The sequence below is a fragment of the Xyrauchen texanus genome, chromosome 25 (genome assembly GCF_025860055.1).
Source record: "Xyrauchen texanus isolate HMW12.3.18 chromosome 25, RBS_HiC_50CHRs, whole genome shotgun sequence".
NCBI lineage: Eukaryota > Metazoa > Chordata > Actinopteri > Cypriniformes > Catostomidae > Xyrauchen > Xyrauchen texanus.
The window spans coordinates 5,204,479-5,228,210 of record NC_068300.1 but is presented as its reverse complement, the minus strand read 5'-3'; the positions used below and the strand labels follow the sequence as shown (position 1 = coordinate 5,228,210).

Below are 23,732 nucleotides of genomic sequence, written 5' to 3'. Positions count from 1 at the left end.
CTGCAGAGTATCGTGCGGGAGAGAGAGATCGTTAGCGAACATGTCTGTCATGTGTGTGTTTGTTGTCTTTTAAGTTTACCATTAAACTATTGTTTATATCGTCAAGCCGGTTCTCGCCTCCTCCTTGCCCATACATAACTTTGTTACACTGGTGCCGAAGCCCGGGAAGGAGGAGGGATACGCCGTAGTAGAGTTCTCGCCACTACCGTCCACCTCAACGGAGCAGCCGCGGCCCAGCCGCCTGGAAGAAGACGATGGCCGGCGATCGCGAGTGGAGAAGGGGCTCCTAGCCGACCGCCTGGAGCGATCATTGCCGCTGCCAGGGGCGCAGGAGTCGCCTACCAGCCGCTGAAACGCAGCTGGGTTTAAGACCACCGACCGCGAGCGGGGAGGGGCTCACTGGAGGCCGCCTGGAGCGAGAGAACCGCTGCCAGGGGCGGGGAGACCCCTTCTGTTCCCCGAGAACGCGGCGGGGTGTTCAGTCCGCCAGGGGCTGGAGGACTGCCTCGGATCTGCCTGGAGAGGCGCGGCTGTTGTCCGATAGAGGGTGGAGGAGTGGCCGAGGAACAAGCTGCGGCGTATCGGGGAACTGGCGAGTAAGAGTTTTTTTTTTTCTCTCTCTCTCACTGTCGCTCTGCATTGGCCTTTTCCCTCTTTAAAATTTTACAGTTGTTTGGGGGTACTACACTGTTACAGGAAGTACCCCCCATTTTAATTATTTCTGTTTCCCTCATCTTGTCCCTCCCTCGTCTAGGTAGATGGGGATGTTCTGCCGGCAGACAGCGCAGAAGGCATGCCCTCCCCCAGGGAAAGGGGGGGGATGTACGTCAGGCCGGGGATCCCCAGCCTGAGAGAACAAGGGAGGAATGTGGCAGGGTGGAGGGCGGGGCCGGGGCGTGATCCTACACACCCGGTCACATATTAGGTTGCCTCCGTTAGGTTTAAAGGCCGACTGCAGAGTATCATGCAGGAGAGAGAGATCGTTAGCGGACATGTCCGTCGTGTGTGTTTATGTTGTCTTTTAAGTTTACCATTAAACTATTATTTATATCGTCAAGCCGGTTCTCGCCGCCTCCTCTGCCCATCCTTAACTGTGTTACACAGGTGCCGAAACCAGGGAATTAAAAAGTTCCAAGCATGGAGAAAGGTTGCCCCATAGAGTCCTCCCAGCTGGCGGAGGTCCTCCAGTCCCTCGCGACGCTCCACTGAAGCCACCAGCAGTCCCTGCTTGTGCTCCGGCAGGACCAAGATCGCCGTTTTTTTTAAATCATGCGGGCTCAGGCAGAGGACCGGAACGCCATCCGGAGCCTCCTCAGCCAGGAGACCGCGTCGGCCACAACCGCGACCCCGAATACCCGTGCTGCGCTGCCCCCGCCAACGTTACAGAAGATGGGGGCAGCAGATGATCCGGAGGCCTTCCTCGATTTGATCGAGCGCATGGCAGAAATCTGGGGCTGGCCGCTCGAACAGTGGGTAGCCCGCCTAATTCCTCTCCTGTCCGGGGAAGCTCAACTTGCGGCACAACAACTGCCGGCGACGAACCTCCTGGCCTATACAGACCTGAAGAGAGCCATTCTGCAACGGGTCGGTCGGAGCCCGGAAGAGAATCGCCAGCTCTTCCGGGGAATGAAGTTGGAAAAGTCCGATCGCCCGTTTGCGTTTGCTCAACGGCTCCGGGATGCCTGTCGGAGGTTGCTGCTCAAGGGGGGCCGCGACGTCGAGGGAGTGATCGACCAGGTGGTACTGGAGCAATTCGTCCAACGGCTGCCCCGGAAGACGGCGGAGTGGGTCCAGTGCCACCGCTCGGCGTCACTGGAGGAGGCTGTTCGTTTGGCGGAGGACCATTTGGCGGCGATCCCAATGTCGGACGAGCCCTCTTCTCTCTCTCCCCTTCCCCTGTGTCTGCACCCCCCCCCCCTCCTCCCCCTCCCCTGTGTTCTCTCGCTCTGTTCTCTCCCCAGGGCCTGTTCCTACCCCGCGCAGGCGTGGAGTGTATGTGCGACCAGCTTCCCGGCCTTGGGAGAATGTTCCTTCCCCGTCCTTCAGCCGCTCTCCTCCTCAGGTGGGGGTGCCCGCCAGCACAAGTGCGGGCGTAACGCCTGGGCCGGCCTGTTGGACGTGCGGGAACTCCGACGTCCCGCAGGCTGCCCCCGATCGGGCTGGAGCATACCGGATTCCGGTAAGGATCAGGGGGGGTATTTACCAAGCTTTGCTGGAGACCGGCTGTAATCAGACCACCAATCACCAAAGCTTGGTTCAACCCGGGACTTTGGGTTTAGCTAAACGGGTGAGGTGTGTGCACGGGGATGTTCACAAGTATCCCATGGTGACTTTGGCGATTAAATTCAGGGGAAGAAACCATAGTGTGGAGGCAGCGGTTAGTTCACGCCTCACTCATCCGCTAATCTTGGGTACTGATTGGCCGAATTTTAGAGATATTTTAGAGGGTATTTGCGTGGATGGGTCCTGCATGAAGAGGTGTGCGGTGTACGATGCTTTGGCAGGGGAGGCGGAGTCGGGGCCGTCCTCTGCTGCTCTGAATGATGAGGGAAGGGGCGAGATGGCCACTTCTCCTCTCAGGGAATTCCCTGAGGGGGACTTCCCCCTAGAGCAGTCGCAGGACGAAACCCTTAAACATGCTCTTGACCAAGTGAGAGTAATTGATGGTCAACAGCTTTGGCCGGGCATCGCCATTTCATACCCGTATTTTGCCATGATTAACGATTGGCTATATAGAGTGACACAGGACGCTCAAACAAAGGAGGAGGTGACACAATTATTGATTCCACGGAGCTGCCGGGAAATGGTTTTCCAGGCGGCTCACTATAATCATATGGCCGGTCACCTAGGGGAACGAAAACCACTTCTCCATCTAATAGCCCGTTTCTATTGGCCGGGCATTGGTGGTGACGTCCACAGGTGGTGTGCGGCATGCCGTGAATGTCAGCTGGTAAACCCACCGGCCACCCTAAAAGCGCCATTGCGCCCTCTACCATTGATCGAGATCCCCTTCGAAAGAATTGGAATGGACCTCGTCGGGTCATTAGAACGGTCAGCACGCGGACATCGCTTCGTGTTAGTCCTAGTGGATTACGCGACGCGATATCCGGAAGCAGTGCCTCTGAGCAACATCTCCGCACGTAGTGTTGCAGGGGCACTCTTCGAGATAATCTCCCGGGTGGGGATTCCGAAAGAAATCCTCACTGATCAAGGCACGACTTTCATGTCACGAACACTCCGAACTTTACGAGCTCTTGGGCATTAAGTCGATTCGCACTAGCGTTTACCATCCACAGACAGATGGCCTAGTGGAACGATTTAATATACCGCTCAAGAACATGATTCGTAAATTCGTACACGATGACTCTAGAAATTGGGATAAGTGGCTGGACCCCTGTTGTTCGCAGTACGAGAGGTCCCACAAGCCTCCACAGGGTTCTCCCCGTTTGAGCTGCTGTACGGGCGACTCCCATGCGGGGTCCTTGACGTCATCCGCGAAGCGTGGGAGGAGGGACCTTCTAATAGCAAAAATGAAATTCAGTTTGTTCTCGATCTTGGAGCAAAACTCCACACACTAGGGTGACTAACACAAGAGAATTTGCTCCAGGCTCAAGAACGCCAATGCCGGCTGTATGACAGGGGTGCTCGGCTACGGGAATTTGCACCAGGAGATAAGGTGCTTGTATTACTCCCAACATCCAGCTCTAAATTGCTTGCCAAGTGGCAAGGACCCTTTGAGGTCACATGAGGAGTAGGTGAACTCGATTATGAGGTTAAACATACCGATAGATGGGGGCGCACGTCAAATATATCACCTCAACCTCCTGAAATTACGTCTGTGACGTTGGCTACGGTAGTTCCGGAGAGGGCGGAGCTCGGACCGGAGGTAAACAAAAACTGCAATCTTAACACTCCGGTTACTTGTGGAGATCACCTCTCACCGCGTCAACTCACAGAGGTTTCCGATTTACAAAAGGAATTTGCGGATGTGTTTTCCCCTCTACCGGGCCGTACAGACATCATACAGCACCACATTGAGGCCGGGCGTGGTGGTGCGTTGCTGCCCCTATCGCTTACCTGAACATAAAAAGAAAATAGTTCGGGAGGAATTAGATGCGATGCTTGAGATGGGAGTAATAGAGGAATCCCACAGTGATTGGTCCAGCCCGGTTGTTCTTGTTCCCAAGAGCGACGGTTCTGTGTGGATTATAGAAAAGACAACATAAACACACACATGACGGACATGTCCGCTAACGATCTCTCTCTCCCGCACGATTCTCTGCAGTCGGCCTTTAAACCTCACTGAGGCATAATTAGCCTAATATGGGACCGGGTGTGTAGGATCACAACCCGGCCCCGCCCTCCACCATGCCACAAGGACCTAAACCATGCTAATGCTAGTCAACAGATGCCAATATAATTCAAGAAAATGTTGTAATCTATCATGTCGAAAGCAGCACTAAGATCTGAAAGCACTAGAAGTGAAATGCAGCTGCTATCAGATGATAAGAGCCAAGTCATTTATAATTTTGATAATTGCAGTTTCTTAACTGTTATGGGGCCTAAATCCTGACTGAAATTGTTCATATTTACTATTTCTCTGTAGAAATTATCATAGTTGGGATGGTACTACCTTATCTAGAATTTTTTACATAAACAGGAGATTTGAAATCTGTCTATAATTAGCCAGTTCTCCAGGATCAAGTTGTGGCTTCTCAATAAGCGGTTTGATACCTGCCATTTTAAAGCTTCTTAGGAAATGTCCTAAGGATACAAAGGAGTTAATAATATTAAGAAGAGGTTCTGAAATTACAGGAAATACCTCTTTAAGATCGTAGTTGGTATTGGATCTAACAAACATGTTGTGGCTTTTGATGTTTCAATACTTTTTTTTTAGCTCTTCCTGAACTATGACAGCGAAGGATTGAAGTTGCACGTGAGGAAAATTGCAAGGCACTGTTTTCTGAGGTGCTATGACAGATGATTGCATAATTCCAATTTTATTTCGGATTGTTTCAATTTTATCAGTAAAGAAACTCATGAAGTCATTACTCTTGTGCTGTGATGTAATATCTGGTTCTGTTGAGGCTTTACTCCTAACCAAATTAGCCACAGTACTGAATAAACACCTTGGATTGTTGTTGTTATTTTCTATGAGTTTTCTAAAATATGTTGACCTGGCAGCTTTTAGTGCCTGTCTGTATCTACAGACACTAACCTTCCATGCACCACGAAATACTTCTAATTTTGTATTTTTCCACATGCGCTCCATTTTCTGAGCTGCTCTCTTGAGCAGGAGTGTGATCATTGTACCATGGTGCAGAGCTTATTTCTTTAATTTTCTTGAATCGAAGGAGGGCGACACTATCAAGAGTGCTAGAGATGACTGTATTTATATATTCTGTTATTTCATCAAGTTCTTCTGGGCTTTGGTGTTTGAGATGGATCTGGAAGATTATTAGTGAAGCTATCTTTAGTGGTCAAAAGAATAGTTCTACCTGAACTATAGTGTGGTGTAGATTGAGTAACATTAGCTGATCACAGCATATAAGAGATAAGGTAATGATCTGAGATGTCATCGCTCTGCTGCAGAATTTCTATAGTATCAACATCAACTCCTTATGACAAAATTAAATCTAGCATATGATTATTGTGATGAGTTGGTCCAGTTACATTTTGTGTGACTCCAAGAGAGTTGAGAATATTGATAAATGCTAATCCCAATCAGTCATTTTCATTATCTATGTGAATGTTGAAGTCACCAACAATTAAGGCTCTATCTACAGCAACTACAATATCTGATATAAAATGATCCAATTCACCAAGGAAATCAGAATAAGGCCCAGGTGATCTATATACTGTAGCAAGTGCAAAAGACGACAGATTTTTTTTATTTATATCTGATTGTCACATTAAGCATTATTAGTTCAAAAGACTTAAACTTCTATCAAATTATAATTTAAAATAGAGATGTCTTGCACTTTGTATGTATGTCTTGTTGCTGTTATGACTGCTATATTGCTTGAAATTGCACACAAGACTTTCACCTACTTTTGCACTTGTGTACATGGTAGTATGACAGTAAAATGATTTGAAAAAAAAAATAAAACAGTGGGTGAAAGGCTATGTGTTGCCACACAGTCATATGTGTACAGGGAATACAGGAGGTTTTTTTATACCCCAATTTTATGCATCAGATCACAACCTAATAAGCAGAATGGACATTCTGGTCAAATTAATATCTTGTCTAGATGCTGCCATTTTCTGCAGGAATGTGAGGAGGTCTTTAAAAAATATTTTTAATATTATATAATATTTTTTTACAAAGCGTCCTTGTCTCCCCATGCCCAGTCTATATTGGTTCCTTTAAAGTCTTTAAAAGATTCTTCCTTCCTCTATTTGTGGCTGGTCAAATTTTGTATCCAACAAAGGCACTTTATCAATTCATATCAGTTCAGTTATTTCTGGAGGTAAGGTTTTGGACCGTATGAATCTATAATCGTGTCCAGTCAACTGACTAAGTCGTCAGTTTCTTTAAAACATTCAAGTATTGTAGGGGATACTTAACTGGTTCGGGTAATTCTTTGCATATTGCTAGTGCCTCTGTCATAGTGGAATGCTTTTATATCTGTCTGGGCACAGGATAAAAGGAAATGCAGCTACGGCGTTTTCCTTTGTTCCTGCTGCTTCTAATTTATCGTTTGTGGTTGCGATATTACAGGGGGGTGTATGGTGTTGTTGCACTAAGAGCACTCGCAGTGAATTCGTATGACTGTGGCGGCGGTGTACTTTTGCTATTAGGGCTGTACACAATGGCTGCCTGTTTGTGGAACTTGCCCTTGGTCCAAGACTGGTTTAATTTTATTTATTTTTTATACATCATGTGACTCTTTCATATATTTGTTATCCCATTGTGCGTTGGTCTCGCACTGCTCTCCTATGATCTGGTGGCATGAAACTCTGAAGCACTTGAGTTTACACAGAGACTAAAGATACTTTAACATTCATCTACAATTTACGTTATTACAGTTAACATTTTCATCAGAGATATGCAGTATTAAACATAATTACAATACGAATTTTATGATCGTAATCACAATTTTGTGGTCATGTACAGTACTATTATGCCTATGTTATAATAGTGTTAATTCAAAAGTAATTCAACTTGTGTAATTTGATGGCTGAGTCACAATCAATGGTATTTTTCCCCTCTGAAATTGTAATGGATCAGCAGGTGTTTATTCCTTTCAGACCGTCTATCCTTTTATCATGTTCTTCATTGCATATTGGCATTGTGGTGAAAACCAGGAGCCCTGTGATCTACAACCATGCCAATAGCGGTTTTTGATTCTATTTATCTAATGGAAATGTTATTACTTGAGTGCCAAGTTGCACTTGCATTTTATCAATTTGAACTATCGAGGTGTGACTGTAACCATGCACATATCCCATGTATGTATCAGAACTTAAATATATATTGTAATCTAAAAATGTCATAACTTAATCAGATTTGCAAACGCGGATGCAGACTATAATCTTATTTCCCTAGGACTTTATCCCGGCCTCTTCCCACCTTAGTGAGGATATGTTAAACTGCAACAGTAAATCTGACGTATTCTACCTCCCTTTCTGTATCTCCCAGAGCTAGAGCTCCCTTTCCAGGGGCACATTGATGCAGAGAAACACTTTTTCTAAAATTTTTAATCATGTATAGTGAACTGCAACACCACAGTATTACCGTGTTAGTAAAATAAGGTATTACCTTCCTGTATTCCTAATAGGGCAAAACGTCTCTTGAAAAAGAGGTACCCTAACACAGCGCAAAAATGGAATCTATGTTTTATTCGATTTCTCTGCAGACAGGAATATTGTCAAATAAATAGATTGACCTTACCTGTCTGGAGAAATCCCGGACGAGCCCCCAAAAGTGAAAAAAAAAAAACATGTAGTTTACTTGGTAAGGTCCCTCTATCAATAGTTTGTCTCAGTCTGAGAGTATCAGTTCCTTCTCTCGTTGTTTATTGTTTATTTCATTCAGTAAAGCAGTATAAACCAATAGAATTTATCAGAATAGTTTCTTCACCGTATGTGGGTTGACCTAGTTTAACATAGTGGACTACACAATAGCAAAATAGTTTCTTCCACAAAAGAGAAACCAGTAAGAAAGAGAAAAGAAAGAAAGAAACATCTTGTTCAGCAGTTAGTCTTATGCAAAAGTACAATGTCTCATATAATCTAATATCTCACATGTTAATTGATATACCATGTAATTTATCCAATTAAATTGTGTAATTTTATAGATATTTGACAGCCCTAGTAAATATATACTTATATATAAATTACACAGCAAAAAACATCTTGACCTTTGTTGTATTCTGCCATAAATTGCATTAGGGTTCAGTGTGATTTCTTTTTACATTTGTCCCTCTTCAACTGATTTTGTCAATTTACTTTTGTTCATTGTAGAGCTGATGGAAGTGAAAGAGGAAAGTCAAGAACCAACTGAAATGGAGGAGAAACCTCGTGATTTCAAAATTGGAGAAAAATCTTTGAGTGACTCAAAAGCCTAAAATAAAAGCAGCCAATAAATCTTTAACCTGCTCTCAGTGTGGAAAGAGTTTAACATGTAATAAAGATCTTAATATACACATGAGAATTCATACTGGAGAGAGACCTTACAAGTGCTCACACTGTGGAAAGAGTTTCAATCAGTCAGTTAACCTGAAAACACACAAGAGAATTCATACTGGAAAGAAACCTTACAAGTGCTCACACTGTGGAAAGAGTTTCAATCAGTCACAACACCTGAAAATGCACGAGAGAATTCATACTGGAGAAAAACCTCACAAGTGCTCACACTGTGGAAAGAGTTTCACTCAGTCACAACACCTGAAAACACATGAGAGAAATCATACTGGAGAAAAACCTTACAAGTGCTCACACTGTGGAAAGAGTTTCACTGTGTTATATCACCTGAAAACACATGAGAGAATTCATACTGGAGAAAAACCTTACAAGTGCTCACACTGTGGAAACGAGTTTCACTCAGTCACAAGACCTAAAAAAACATGAGAGAATTCACACTGGAGAAAAACCTTACAAGTGCTTACACTGTGAAACGAGTTTCACTCAGTCACAACACCTGAAAACACATGAGAGAAATCATACTGGAGAAAAACCTTACAAGTGCTCACACTGTGGAAAGAGTTTCACTGTGTTATATCACCTGAAAACACATGAGAGAATTCATACTGGAGAAAAACCTTACAAGTGCTCACACTGTGAAAAGAGTTTCAATGAGTCAAGCAACCTGAAAACACATGAGAGAAATCATACTGGAGAAAAACCTTACAAGTGCTCACACTGTGGAAAGAGTTTCACTGTGTTATATCACCTGAAAACACATGAGAGAATTCATACTGGAGAAAAACCTTACAAGTGCTCACACTGTGGAAAGAGTTTCAATCAGTCAGTCAACCTGAAAACACATGAGAGAATTCATACTGGAAAAAAACCTTACAAGTGCTCACACTGTGAAAAGAGTTTCACTCAGTTAAAATACCTAAAAAGTCATAAGAGAATTCATGCAGGATAGTCTTGTCAAATTATTGTGGTGATGACTCTCCACCAGAAGGTGGCAGCACCTGCAATCATTAGACTACATGCCCGTATTGGTGGTGTGATGTTGTACAACTTGCATCTTGAGAACATTTTATGTATGTACTGGATTGTTGTTCTTGTGTTCCAGATGATCAGGTGCTGATGTGAACAGAACCCAACTAAATGACCTGCGTGAAGTTGGCCCCCCACCCAATGCAAAATTTCGGCAAAATAGTCTCTATCGTTTGTGCTGTAAAAATTTTCGTTTGTGCTGCTTTGGTTTTTTAGATATTAAAAGAATATTTATAGGTCATTCTGAGGTCACTCAGCCCCCCGCATGCTCCAAATTCACCCCAAATAGTCTCGTTTGTTTGTGCTGGTTTGTGCCGCTAAAAGTTTCGTTTGTGCTGCTTCAGATTTTTTTATATTAGACATTTTGTTATAGGCGATGACGTCACCAGCCCCCCACATGCCCTAAATTCACCCAAAATAGTCTCAATCGTTTGTGCTGTAAAAAGTTTAGTTTGTGCTGCTTCGGATTTTTAAATATTAGACATTGAATTATTGGCGATGACGTCACGCAGCCCCCCCACATACTCTAAATTCACCCAAAATAGTCTCTATCGTTTGTGCTGGTTTGTGCTGTAAAAATTTAGTTTGTGCTGCTTCAGTTTTTTAGATATTAAAAGAATATTTATAGGTCATTCTGAGGTCACTCAGCCCCCCGCATGCTCCAAATTCACCCCAAATAGTCTCGTTTGTTTGTGCTGGTTTGTGCCGCTAAAAGTTTCGTTTGTGCTGCTTCGGATTTTTTTATATTAGACATTGAATTATAGGCGATGACGTCACCAGCCCCCCCACATGCCCTAAATTCACCCAAAATAGTCTCAATCGTTTGTGCTGTAAAAAGTTCGTTTGTGCTGCTTCGGATTTTTAAATATTACAGGCGAATTATAAATGCTGATATTTATTGATTACAATATTGACAGAATAAAATAGATCACTTAATGGTCACAAAAATCATAGGTTAGTAGCGGTCTCGGTCATTATTGTAGAATAATCATTTTTAGATGGTAGAATAATCATTTTTAGATGTTATATAGTTCATTTTTCTTGTGTTCTCTTTTTGCTCTGACAATGTGCTAGTGTTGCAGTATGTGCTCAAACGGGGTCACCTCAAGTGAAGAGTATTGTATTTTCAATCAGTGTTAATGATAAAACATATGTTCAAAGGTCACCTTAAGTGTTGTATGTGTGAGAATAAGTGGACGTTAGACCCACCAGCTGTATGGCTGATGTACATTTTTGCTGATGTATGTTTTTTCATATATGATGTTTTTAAAAAATAGAAAGAGGGGACTTTTCCACCAATATTTACCTAAAGTAAGAACTAAAACATATTGGTGGCGAAGGATGAGGACAGGGGTAGATATCCCATTGGACTGAGATAAGAAGAAGAAAGATAACATAAGGTATATAACTGGGACCTTAAGGGAATAGAGTCAGGACAGACAGCTGACTGGACTCATGTTTGTTGATTCTCAATAAACTGCAACTTTGGCATCTGGAACTCAAGACTCTGAGAGTTTTCTTCAACTTAGAGAGATTCATCGCAATATTCCATGACATATCTTTGGCGCCCAACGTGGGGCTGGCATTGAGGTCAAGGGGGCAGAGGTCGCTGGTGGGACGGCTGCACGAATCGCACAGAAACACCGGCGCCAGAAACTGAGGTAAGCATCTTTGCTTAAGGTGTTTTTGTGTGATCTGTGGTAGCGAGTCCCAGTAAGTGGCTTCCCTAAGACTTTTGCCAGTCCGAACATAGAATAATTCGAACTAATTGGCTAAAATAGAGGCGAGTTCCAGATTTCAAAAAATGGGGGTGGGATTGTTTAAGTTAGTGTATTAAAGAAGGTAGAAAAAGCCTGGGGGTGAGTCGAGAAGCGACGGCGTGTGAAAATTCCCGGTTAGGTGCATTTATTCAAGGTTTTGCCAGAAGAGTGGCTGAAAATCCTGTACAGGTGAAAATCCTAACACAGGTGGAGAAGTGAAAATTCGCGCAAAATTCCTCCAGGTGTTAGATTAAGTTATTTATTGCAGTGTTTGACGGACATGTTTGAGATAATGAATAATGTGTATAACTAACTATGTTGTTGGTGCATGTGCTTTCATACTACTAACCGCATTGTCTATGTGTTTTTTCAAATGCATGATCACAGTGCTGATGATGTGTTGTGTGCAAACGCAGAATAATGCAGAGAATCAGGTGCACCAAGAAAATAACACGAACTAAAAGTAAGAGTAAATTGGGAAAATAAAGTGAAGAAAATAACTGTAGAAAAAGATATGAAAACACCTGATCCTCTGTCTCCCGGCCCTGCCTTCACTCACTGGGTGGCTGAATGGCCAGCACTGTGAGTGAGGGGTGGGGGAGATTGGGATAGAAAAAGAAATAGATTAATTGGGGAATAAAAAGAAGGAAAATGTTTTCCATTTGCAGTGAACAAAACTAAAGAGAAAATGCAGAGATCCATGAAATTTGTGAGATGCGAAGACCGACGGGGACCTGAAGAGTGGGAACGAAAATTGTAAAAGACATTGATAGAGTCAAAGGGCATACGTGATCATTTTTGGAGGGAAACAGAGTATGTAGATTACACGGGACAGAAAAGCCAATTGACACTAGATAAAAAGAAGGCACTGTTGAGAGGTTTGATTAGGATAGTAAATTTACCATAATTAGAACAAGAATGGCCTTTTGTAGATTGGTTGGAAGTCACAATGGAGAACTTGTGCCTTGGAACCTTTTAACAGGCATAGAATGACTTTGCCAGGCAGGATATGGGGAACAGCTGGACACCTTTGGGATAGAAATAAGAAGGTCAGCTAAACAAGTGCAAATCCCTTAACTCAGCACTGAAGTGGCCCATTATTGGGAAACGCTAGAGAGGCCAGTGGGAGAAGGTGTTACAATCTTGAAAAACGTAAGCTTAGAGATATTCAACAGAGTCAGAAATGTATACAGGGAAAGTAAAGTAATATTCAAGGAAAATAATGAAGGGGAGATTGTACCAGCAACTGTAATTGAAGGTACAGTAGGAACGTTTGAGTTGAGAATTTGCCTGGATCCCCCAGCAGAAATAAAGCAGACATGACTGGACATATATGAGAGATAACCAATAGGGGGCAGGCTTGGATAGAAAAATATAGATATGCACGAAATGAGATAGAATGCAAAACTTAGAGTGTATCATTAATAAAGACATTTACAGTAATGTAATCCTTAATGATGTAATGTTCATGTTTAGATAAATATGTAACCACACATGAAAGTATAATGCATGAGAAAAATTAAATAGTTAGAAGAATTAATGTATTAGCTTAGACACTTATAACTATGCTGTGTATATAAGAATGAAGCAATGTATAAGTATGTTAACCAGACCAAACTTGTATCCAAGTGCATGCATAAAAATAAGTAATGTGTAATCACCTCTAAAAATCTTGTAATGCACAAAGAGATTGTAATGGGAAAATAAAGCATAAACAAATAAATAGTTGGTTTTGAAAAGAAATAAAGTGAAACCATACAAGTAATAAAAGAAGGAACATAAGCAAATAATAAAATAAAAGACTAAGAAAAATATGAATTAATAAAAATAAAATAAAGAGAATGACAAAAGAGTGTAAAGGAAAGAAATAAAAGATAATAAATAACTGTAAGAAGAAGAGATGATAAACAAAAGGGGAATATATAAATAGTACTTATAAATAAAATCAATAGTGTAGCTGGTAAGACTGAGGTAAATAAGCATAATAGTTGATTGTCTCTCTCTCTCTCTCTCACACACAGCATGCTGGGGACTGGGTGGTGGAAGGGAGAGAGGGGAGGGGCTGCTGGAACCAGAACAAGAGAGCAGTGAAGGGAGGGCTTTTGAGCACGCATAAGAGAGACAGGATAAGATTTCTTGGGTCTCCTCCTGCCTGATAATAGCAGTACAGAGGGCTGGCAGTTGATTAGAAAGGGTGTAAAAAGGAGAGAAGGAAAAAGAGGAAAAATTACAATAGATAAAAGTCAAATAAATTAACCTCATGTTTTACTTTCATGCACTGGGCAGGAGGAGTAATTGCAACAGGTCAAGAGTGTTGTGGAAAAAACCTGGAGCAGTGATTTGATAACCCTGAGGAGTGACATTATTTGGATACAAAATAATCTGTGTGGACTAGGACCAGAAGAGGAACCAACAAAGCCACCAAGCAGAACACAAACAAAAGTAGCAGTATTAAAATATCTAGGAAGAAGGAAATTCCCAGAAAAAGCCCAGGGGAAGTCAGTGGTTGGATACTTTTAGTGGTCCTCGTCTGACCAGCCTGGTGAAGATTAGCATAGCAGAATAGAACACTCTGGGGTTAAAGAGGTACTGAATTATTGTAAAAGAAAACATAGAGGGATAGTAAAATGGCACCGACACCAATAGATCAGATATGCATGGAGTTTCCAACATATAGAGAGGTGATAAAAGAGATGTCTAGGAAATGGGAAGGAAGAACAAAGGGGCTGAACACAAAGTGGCCAGCAGAGGGGACATTTGATGTAGGGATATGTAAAGAAATGGAAGCATTGATAAAAAATCATAAACCAAAAGATAAGAGCCAGAAGAGGATAATGAAACGAGATAGGGAACTGACAATGCTCCATATGTTCAAGACCAAGGGGATAGAAATAATAAAACAGGAAAGGGAAGGAAAAAAGGTGGATGAAGAAAAAGGAGAAAGACCCCCTCCCTATGCACCAACAATGGAGACGAAAGGGAATTTGCAAATGCCTATGATGGAGTTTAAGGGGGAAGTACACATGGCTGGAGAAATAGAAGTCACTGAGAAAGTGCCAATAGAGTCAGAAGAAGAACCAGCAAATCTATACCCAGACATTAAACTGAGAGGAACTACGAGCCACAATAATGGGGAAGCAGTGGGATCAGAACAAGACAGCACAAAGGGTCTATGGAATCCAAGTCAAAGGTGGGAAGGGCCAGAAGGATCAGATCGAGAAATGCGCCAAGAGATGTTAACTCAACGAAGAATAAAGGAAGAATTAAACAAACAATGCCAGGAAGCAATAATGGAAGGAATAAAAGGGTATGCGGAACAACAGAACAAAGAACAAAGAAAACAACAAGAGCAAGAAAGTACATCTGAAGATGACGATCAAATAGAGACAGATGACGGCATGACAATATCATCAAGAGTGAAAGAAAGTGTGAAAAAGCAGCGGAAGATGAGAGAAGATGTGACCAGCATCAGGGCCAAGTCACAGGAACTATCGGACTCCATGAGAAAGGAAAAAGAGATGCCGGAAAACATGAGAAGGTCAACAAGAAGAAGAGAGCATGTCGCTCCAGACATAAACACCCTGGGACGTCGGACAAAAGGAAAGATGAAACAGGTTACAGGATGACTTTATCTTGAAGACATGCCAGAAAAGACTAAGCAAACATGGCAGAGAATGACAGGAAGAATGGTCAGAACTGATGTGGAATCTGATGGAGGGGATGATGAAGAATGGCCAGATGAAGAGGAAGTGGGAAGACCAGTTAGACGACATAACAGGACAATATCATCACAGTGTCCTATTATGATGAAGGGACAGTATGACTGCTATGTGCCATGGGCCAACCATGATCTTGAAGGATTACTGGCAGCCCTCCCTGACATATATGAAGGAGCAGGAAGGTGGATTAGAGATGTTGAGGAGCGAGCAGTAGGAACTCAGCTGGCCCTGGGAGACATTAAAGCACTTCTTGCAAGATGCATTGGAGGAGGCAAAATGGCGGAAATACTCGAAAAAGCCAAAGTGGGAAATGCAGCAGATACCACAAAGTATGATGAGATACCATTCAGCAGATGCCGAAACATCATCTGGAAGCCCTAAGAGAAGAATTTCCCACCAACCTAGACCCAAAATCAATAAAAGGAGAGCCACTGGGAACAACTGAAAACCCGAAAGCCTATATCGAACGAGAGCTAAAGAGATAGAAGCTGGAAATGTAAAAAGATCCAGAAAAGGATCCCTGGATGACAGCTATGTTCCGAACGGCTATAATAGAGGCTATGCCTACACCAGTAAAGGACAAGCTGGAAGACGTGGTGGGGTTAACTACTAAGACACAGAAAGAGTTCTGTGCCCATGTGGTACATGCAGTGGAACAACACAGACGGAATGAAGAAAAACTAAAGCAACAAGAAAGGGACATACGTAAGAAACTGGAACAGTTGCAACTGGAGGAACTAACAGGAAACAAGAAAAGAATTCAAGCAGCAGTAAAAGGAAAAGATGCACCAACCTCTGTAATGGCGCCAGTAAATACAGCATTACAAATTCCGATCAGTGCACAGGCTCAGATGACCTCAAGTGAAACAATTACACCTATGGTTCCCGGCGTACCACCTGTGCCCATGTATCAACCTGTACCAACAATCCAGGTAGCACCAATGGCTCCTGTACCAAGTGCTCAAAACCAGATACCCATGCAGAGTCAGGTGATGCAACAGCCCATGCCGACTGTGATATATCATTTCCCCGATCAAATGAACAGAAGATGGAATCGACAGTATCAAGGGGAAGAGGAAGAGGACGAGGAAGACAGAATTATAATAATGGCCCAACAAATGCATGTTGGGGGTGTAACCAAGTGGGACACCGAAAAAGCGAATGTCCTATGAACCCCTGGCCACAAACACACCAGGCAGACACCAGCAACTGGCAACAGGATCCTCAGCAGCAGCAGCAGCAGGCCCCAGGTCCCGTCAATCCATGGCCCGGACCACCACAAGGTTACTAGGGATGCCCAGAGAATCCTACGGGGTGGGGTCAGCTTCCAATGATATCAACTGATGCTGATCAAGAACCAATAATGAAGGTTAAGATAGAGGGCAAAGTAACACCGGTTATGTTAGATACTGGAGCCACTTTTACGTGTATAAGTCCAAGTTATGCCTCTCACCTCCTCCGGTCTGGAAAATATGTAAAGACAGTAGGATTCTCGGGACAAACGCAGTTGATTCCAATGACGGCTCCAGTAAACATGGAAGTAAAAGGAAAAGCAGTAAACATCCCAATCTTGATATCAGAAAATACACCAGTGAACTTATTGGGAAGAGACGCTATATGTAAAATGAACTTACAGATATGGTGCACTCCAGAAGGGATCTACATTGATGACAGAGGGGTGAAACAAATGACAGTGACAAAACAACCTGACCCTGAACGTCTGCAAGCAAACGTATATTGGCTGGGAGATCTAGGAGAAGAAGTGAACAACACAATAGACAAGTGGGGAAAATATATTAAGGCACAGTTAGGAGATCCAAATGTGCCTGGAGCAGAGCATCATTGTACATTAATGTATGACGAAACAAGAAACCCAGAATTGGAGGAAAAGTGGCTGAATGGAACAAAACAACAAGAAATCACCTTGACGTCAGAATATATAGTAATTGGACAGGAGGGAGCAGCACTCAAGATAGAGAATAATGACTTTATAGACAAATGGTTTCAGATACCAGAATCTGTTCCACATGTGACAATCTATGTGAGCAAAGGAAGGGAACAAAAAGATTTAGGACAAATGATGAAAAGGGCAGAGAGGGTACAATGGAAAGGGACAGAGAATCCTCTTATCATGGAATCACCAGATAGAACATTTCTAAAGATCATATGTGCTACCCAAATGATAAGAACACCTAAGGTAGTAGTTATTTCACCTGCTGAAAAGCTAGACTCAAAAATGGTAGAGCTAATGGCAGAAATGGAAAAAGTAGTGCCAGTAAAACTGTGGTCACGACATGACACAGATGTGGGGTTAGTACTATCCGCAAATCCAGTCCAGATAAAAGTAAAACCAGGAACCCAACCTCCACGGAAACAGCAGTAACCACTTAAGCCAGAGGCAACATTGGGGATTAAAAGTACTATTGAAGGGCTACTTAAAGCAGGAGTACTAATAGAAACATCAAGCTGTTGTAATACACCTATACTACCAGTAGCAAAGGCAAATAAAGTAAAGTAGCGATTAGTACATGATTTGAGGGCAGTTAATGAAGTAGTAGAGGATTGGCCTGCAGAAGTACCCAATCCGCATACTCTGCTGACTAATGTTCCCCCTGCTGCTAATTATTTCACTGTAATTGACTTGTGTTCTGCCTTTTTCAGTATTCCTTTAGCAGAGGAAAGCAGACAGCTCTTTGCATTCACCTATCAAGGTAAACAATTCACGTACACACGACTACCACAAGGATTCAAGCACTCACCTCATGTGTTCAATCAAGTATTAAAAACAGACTTAGAGGATCTAAGAATAGACAGCACATTGATCCAGTATGTGGATGACTTATTGTTCTGCTCACCAACACTGGAGCAATGCCATCAGGATACTATTAAGATCCTTACTAAACTGGCTGAAGGGGGTCATAAGGTATCAAAAGATAAGTTACAGTACTGTTTACCCCAGGAAGAGTATCTGGGACGAATCATTGCACATCAGACTAAAGCAATATCACCAAGTCAGTTGGAGGGCATAAGTAAAGCGCCACAACCACAAACAGTGGGGCAAATGATGACCTTTTTAGGAATGACAGGATTTAGTTCAGATTGGATAGAAGACTATGCTATGAAAACAAACCCCCTGCGAGAACTAATGAAGCAAACAGGACAGCAAAATCTTAGAAGTAGGCTAACCTGGGGTGCGGATGCACTGGTAGCATTTGAATCACTGAAAAAGGAACTGCAAACAACACCTGCACTAGCAAGCCCGGACTACACTAAGCCGTTTCATTTGTATGTAGCGGATAGAAAAAGTGGTTATGCATCAGCAGTGCTGATGCAGGAACTGTGTAGTGGAAGGCGAAAACAACCCATAGCATATTATAGCACAAAATTGGACAGTGTAGCCCAAGGATACCCGCCATGCTATCAGGGATTTGCTGCAGTTTATTTTGCGTATGGAAAAGCCTCCACAATAACTATGGGATATCCAGTGGTGATCTACACTCACCAAAAGATAATAGAGCTAATAGAGAATGGGAAATTTGTACTAACACAGGCAAGATGTTTAGCATATTCAACACTGTTGACATACCCCGATGTAACTATAAAGAGATGTACCACTGTAAATCCAGCAAACTATATTCCCTTGGAGGATGAAGGAACACCACACGACTGTGTGGCAAATTCATTAGCGTTTACGCGGTTGAGGCCTGACCTGGAATCAATACCAATGGTTGAGGCAGAAATAGAATACTTTGTTGATGGATCTTGTTTTAAGGACCATTTGGGAAATCATGCTGGGTTTGCTGTGGTAAAAAAGCAGGGAGATTCTTTTGTGCCAATTGTGGTTCAGCATTGCGAACAGCCATGCTCAGCAAAATTGGCAGAATTAAAAGCATTGACCAAAGCCTGTCTACTCGCAAACGATCAAAAAGTAAATGTATATACAGACTCTGCATATGCGCATGGAGTGTATCATTTGTTTGGTGCAGTGTGGAAACAGAGAGGGTTCAAAAAGAGTGATGGAACACCAATCCAGCATAAAGACCAGATAATCAGATTAATTTCAGCAATGATGAGTCCAAAAAGGTTGGCTATAGTAAAATGCCAGGCACACAAAAAAGGCAAGGATTTTGTTATTAGAGGAAATAATGCTGCGGACGAACATGCCCGAGAAGCTTCAGGATGCAAAGTAGCAATAATGGCACCACAAGTGATATTACAGGTCCAGCCAAGTTTGGCAGATATAGCACGGATGCAGCTTCAAGCTGGCCCACCTGAATTAGCACAATGGCAGCAGAGGGGGGCGACAAGGGACGTTAATGGAATGTGGAGATCACATGAGGGGCAGATATTGGCTCCAGTAGCACTTCTAAATATGTTAATTTCCGATGCGCACGGATTTGACCACTGTGCAAGAGGCGAGGTAGTGAGGAAGATAAAACAACAGGGCTACTGGTCGCCATACTTGCAGGCCTCAGTAGATGAGTTTTTAGCAGGCTGTGATATCTCTGAAACACACAATGTCAGGAAAGGTACGACCGCTCCATTAGGTCATATTCCAGCACCGGAGGGCCCATTCAAACATCTAGTGATGGACTATGTAGATATGATAAAACCAGTCAGAGGGAAAAGATATATGTTAGTAATAATAGACAGATTCAGTAGATGGGTAGAAGCAGTTCCCTCAGCCGACCAGGGAGCACAAACAGTGATTAAATTTCTGACAAGAGAAGTTATCCCAAGGTTTGGAATACCGTCGCAAATTAGCTCAGATAATGGCTCGGCATTCATTCAGAGGGCAGTAAAAACAGTAATACAACAGCTAAGAATAAAACAACGACTAGGGTGTGTCTACCATCCCCAGTCTCAGGGGATGGTGGAGAGGGTAAATGGGAATCTCAAGGCAACGATTGTGAAAATCTGTCAAGAAACAAGACTTAATTGGGTTGATGCGCTTCCGTTGGCATTAATGAAATATCGCATGCAAACAAATAGGATTACTAATCTAACCCCGCATGAGATGCTGACAGGAAGACCTATGCCAGTGCCTTATCTGAGAGGACCTTATGAGGGTCCATCATTGGAACAACTAGAAATGGAATTGAAAGCATAGATGAGACAATTGACGACAATACATGGAAAAATCTGTTTGCAGGAACAAAGAAATCCTAGGCAGGAAGAGAATGCACCTTGTTCAGTTGCTCCTGGAGATCTTGTGGACCTGAGAGTGTTTAGACGAAGGTGGAATGAGCCAAGACGGGAAGGACCTTATGAAGTGGTACAGGCAACCCCAACAGCAGTGAAGGTAAGAGGAAGTAACACATGGTATCATTTAAATCACTGCACTAAAGTACGTAGGAGAAACCTACCACAAAATCAGGAACCTGAAACAGAAGAAGAAGCGGAGCAGCAAAGAGAGGATCAAGCCCACGAGGTTGAAGACCTACAAGTACCAGATAGAGACATCGAAGAGAGTGAAGAAGAGGAAGAAGAACAACAAACGAACGTAGGGGAATAGCACACTGAGGCAGAGGAAGAATCTGAAGGACGTGCCACAGTGGAGCAGGAAAGTACAGAGAGAGAAAGGAAGTACATGTCGCAGAAGAACAGGAACAAGAAGGTGAAGAATGAGACAGACAGGAAGAAAGTGCTTACCTTGCTGCACCAAATACGGAAACAGCTGAAGGATATGAAGCAGACCAACAGATGCATCCATGGGATGCAATATTGTCGGAGGCAGAGGAAAGGTTGGGGGATGAAGGAGGTACTGTGGATAATGATATTGATGATGTATTTGGGACAGGTGTTTCCCCCGATACAGGGCCTACCGGGGAAGCAGCGCAAGAAGACCCAGACTCACCCGGTGAAGGACCGTCAGAGCGGCCATGGTATGATGACTTCCATACAATTGACACCTCAGACCTTATGTCCTTTTTCCCACAATGAACAAGAACCAGATGTTATAGAACAAAAAATCAGGCAGAAGAGGGCCTCTGGAGCATTGAACGAAGGTGACACAAAAAAGGATAAAATCTGGATTAGCAATTTATCAAAGCAATATCAGCCGAATAGTCAGCCAAGCATAGTTAACCAAAGCAAGACAAGGCCGTTGGATTTAATATATGATTGGGAACCCATAGAGACAGCAGGAGTAGAAGAACTATTACAACATGCAAATCAAAATGACTGGTATAAATGGGCCAAATATACGGTTAAGCAGGCAGAAATGACAAACTGTGTAATGTGCTCACCCTCACCGTTGAAGAAGTTGACAGTAGTTCCTAATCAGTATGATTACAGACACTGCGCCAAGTATTATGCCAAAAATTGTGGGACTACAGGAAGAACAGTGTTCTGCCCAGTGGAATGTTTGGCATTTCTAGGTCATCCAGAATATGAAAAGTATAGTAAACTGATAGGGTGGGGAGATGAATGTAGAAAATTAGACATACGTGTGGATAATGAGAAAAAAGAAAGCCCATCATCATATACAATAAATCGACAACTGGAGTATGAATGCTTTAACAGAAGTAGAGGAAAAACGAATGTAGGACAGTTTAAGGGCAATTGCGCAGTAATATGGCATTTAGACGAGGAAATGTTTTCCAACAATAATGTAATCAGATTTGGGGGACCACATTATGCAACAGCGACATTAGGACAGAACTTTACTGCAAATATAACTCCAGTATGCTTAGGTGTAGTTGCGGGCCATTGCCTTACAGGATGCGAAAATCAAACCTTAGTATCTCCTTCGATGAAGATTCATCAGGAACAAACAGAAACTATAGCAGACTACTTTTGGTTATGTGGGGGAGGTCAATTGAAAACTGCACTACCTAAAAACTGGAAAGGGCTGTGCGCTAGAGTAAGACTAATACAAGAGGTAACTATGGTAGAGTGGGACCTCTCTGAAATCCAAGCTGCACCAAAACCTTTCGTACAACAACAGGCAAGGGTGAAAAGAGCATACTCCCCAGATCCGGATGTTTATTTGGATGCAATTGGTCAACCAAGGGGAATACCACAACAATTTAAAGCTAGGAATGAAATTAAATCAGGCTTTGAGTCAATATTTGTATGGATAACGGCCAACAAAAATTTGGAGTGGATTAATTATATTTACTATAACCAACAGAGGTTTATAAACCATACTGATGAGGCATTGGAGGCATTAGGAACCCAATTAGCAGCAACTAGCAAAATGGCTTGGCAGAATCGTCAGGCACTAAATTGGTTACTGGCGGATAGAGGAGGAGTATGTGTTATGTTCGGCGCAGATTGCTGTACTTACATCCCGAATAATACATCCCCAGAAGGAGCTTTTACACAGGCAATGAAGAAACTGCATGACCTGAGAAAGGAAGTTAAAACTAATGCAGGAAGGGACCAGATGTTTGGCCAATGGTTCGATGATCTTTTTGGATCATGGAAGTTGGGATTGATGAAACTAGGTATAATAATCGTTATAGGGCTCACCCTATTTGTATTGTTGTTTTGCTGTGTCATACCAGTTCTAAGATCAATAATGGCTAGAACAGTGGCTAAACAGATGATGACTGTCGCAATGATGGCACCGGGCCAAGGGTTGGAAACTACATTTTGTACCATTGGCCCAGGATTGGATGAACTTAATGAAATTTACTAAGAGTTAATCAAGAACTAGCACAGATGTGGGGACTTTTTCTTTTCACCTATTTTTCTCATGTTTTTGCTAGTAAGGAAGATAACATGACTATTGTACTTTTATTTTACATAACAGATTAGATAGCATCTCAAGAAAGGAGTTAGAGTGTGTTTTGTTTGTTATTTTTGATTTATTTCCCTAATATCCATATAACCAATTACTTATTACTTATTACTCATTTACGGCATATATCTTTAGTTCATTGTATCTAACTAAATTGAAGTAGCATTTTTGACAACTGTGTTTAAGCATAATATAACGCTGTAGTTATTGCCAAGAGAAGACATGGGAGCGCGATGTCTGAAGCAAGGAGCGACGAGCACCTCAGTGCTTGGCTGCAAGAGCAAATAGACTCAACTGGTGGTTTAAAAACCCGCTGTCTGCTCCAACACACCCCCAGATAGCGCTCCAGGCTACCGGAATTGTCTGTGAGTTCCTCTGGCAATGAAGGATGCAGTTAGTGTTGAGGGAGGAATATATTATATATCTTATATATCTTTTCTTTTTATATATATATATACCTTTTCTTTTTATATATCTTTTCTTTTTTTGAATAATCAATTGTACTCTACATAACGCAAGGCTTTCAAGTTGCATGCACATGCTTATTACATATAAGGAGATATGTTTCTGCTCCCACCCCATTACTGACAATAGGTAAGAGGATTGGAATCTTTTACTTCCTTCTAGCTGATTGTGAAGGGAGAGGTTTGGTTCACAATCCTGCAGAGTATGGCCCCATCAGCACGGTATTGATAACTTAGTGCGTAGCCTATTTTGGCTACTGTTGTATTGAATTGGCTGGCTTATGTGGCTATACTGTGGTTTGAGGGACTTAGTATGTGGGACTTTTAGTCCCAGAGGGGGAATATATTGTAGAATAATCATTTTTAGATG

General features: G+C 42.6%; 2 protein-coding genes across 2 annotated transcripts in view; both read left to right on the top strand.

Moving 5' to 3' along the window:
* LOC127618946 (uncharacterized) overlaps window positions 1-23,732 on the top strand; it is a 647,429-nt gene that overhangs the window by 73,140 nt on the left and 550,557 nt on the right.
* LOC127618906 (uncharacterized) overlaps window positions 8,578-23,732 on the top strand; it is a 38,637-nt gene continuing 23,482 nt past the window's right edge. The window contains 8 exon segments of the mRNA XM_052091608.1: window positions 8,578-9,036; window positions 9,038-9,586; window positions 14,309-15,046; window positions 15,245-15,454; window positions 15,709-16,292; window positions 17,813-18,074; window positions 20,304-20,654; window positions 20,952-21,036. Coding sequence (XP_051947568.1) covers window positions 8,650-9,036; window positions 9,038-9,586; window positions 14,309-15,046; window positions 15,245-15,454; window positions 15,709-16,292; window positions 17,813-18,074; window positions 20,304-20,654; window positions 20,952-21,036 — 3,166 coding nt within the window. The 5' untranslated portion in view covers window positions 8,578-8,649.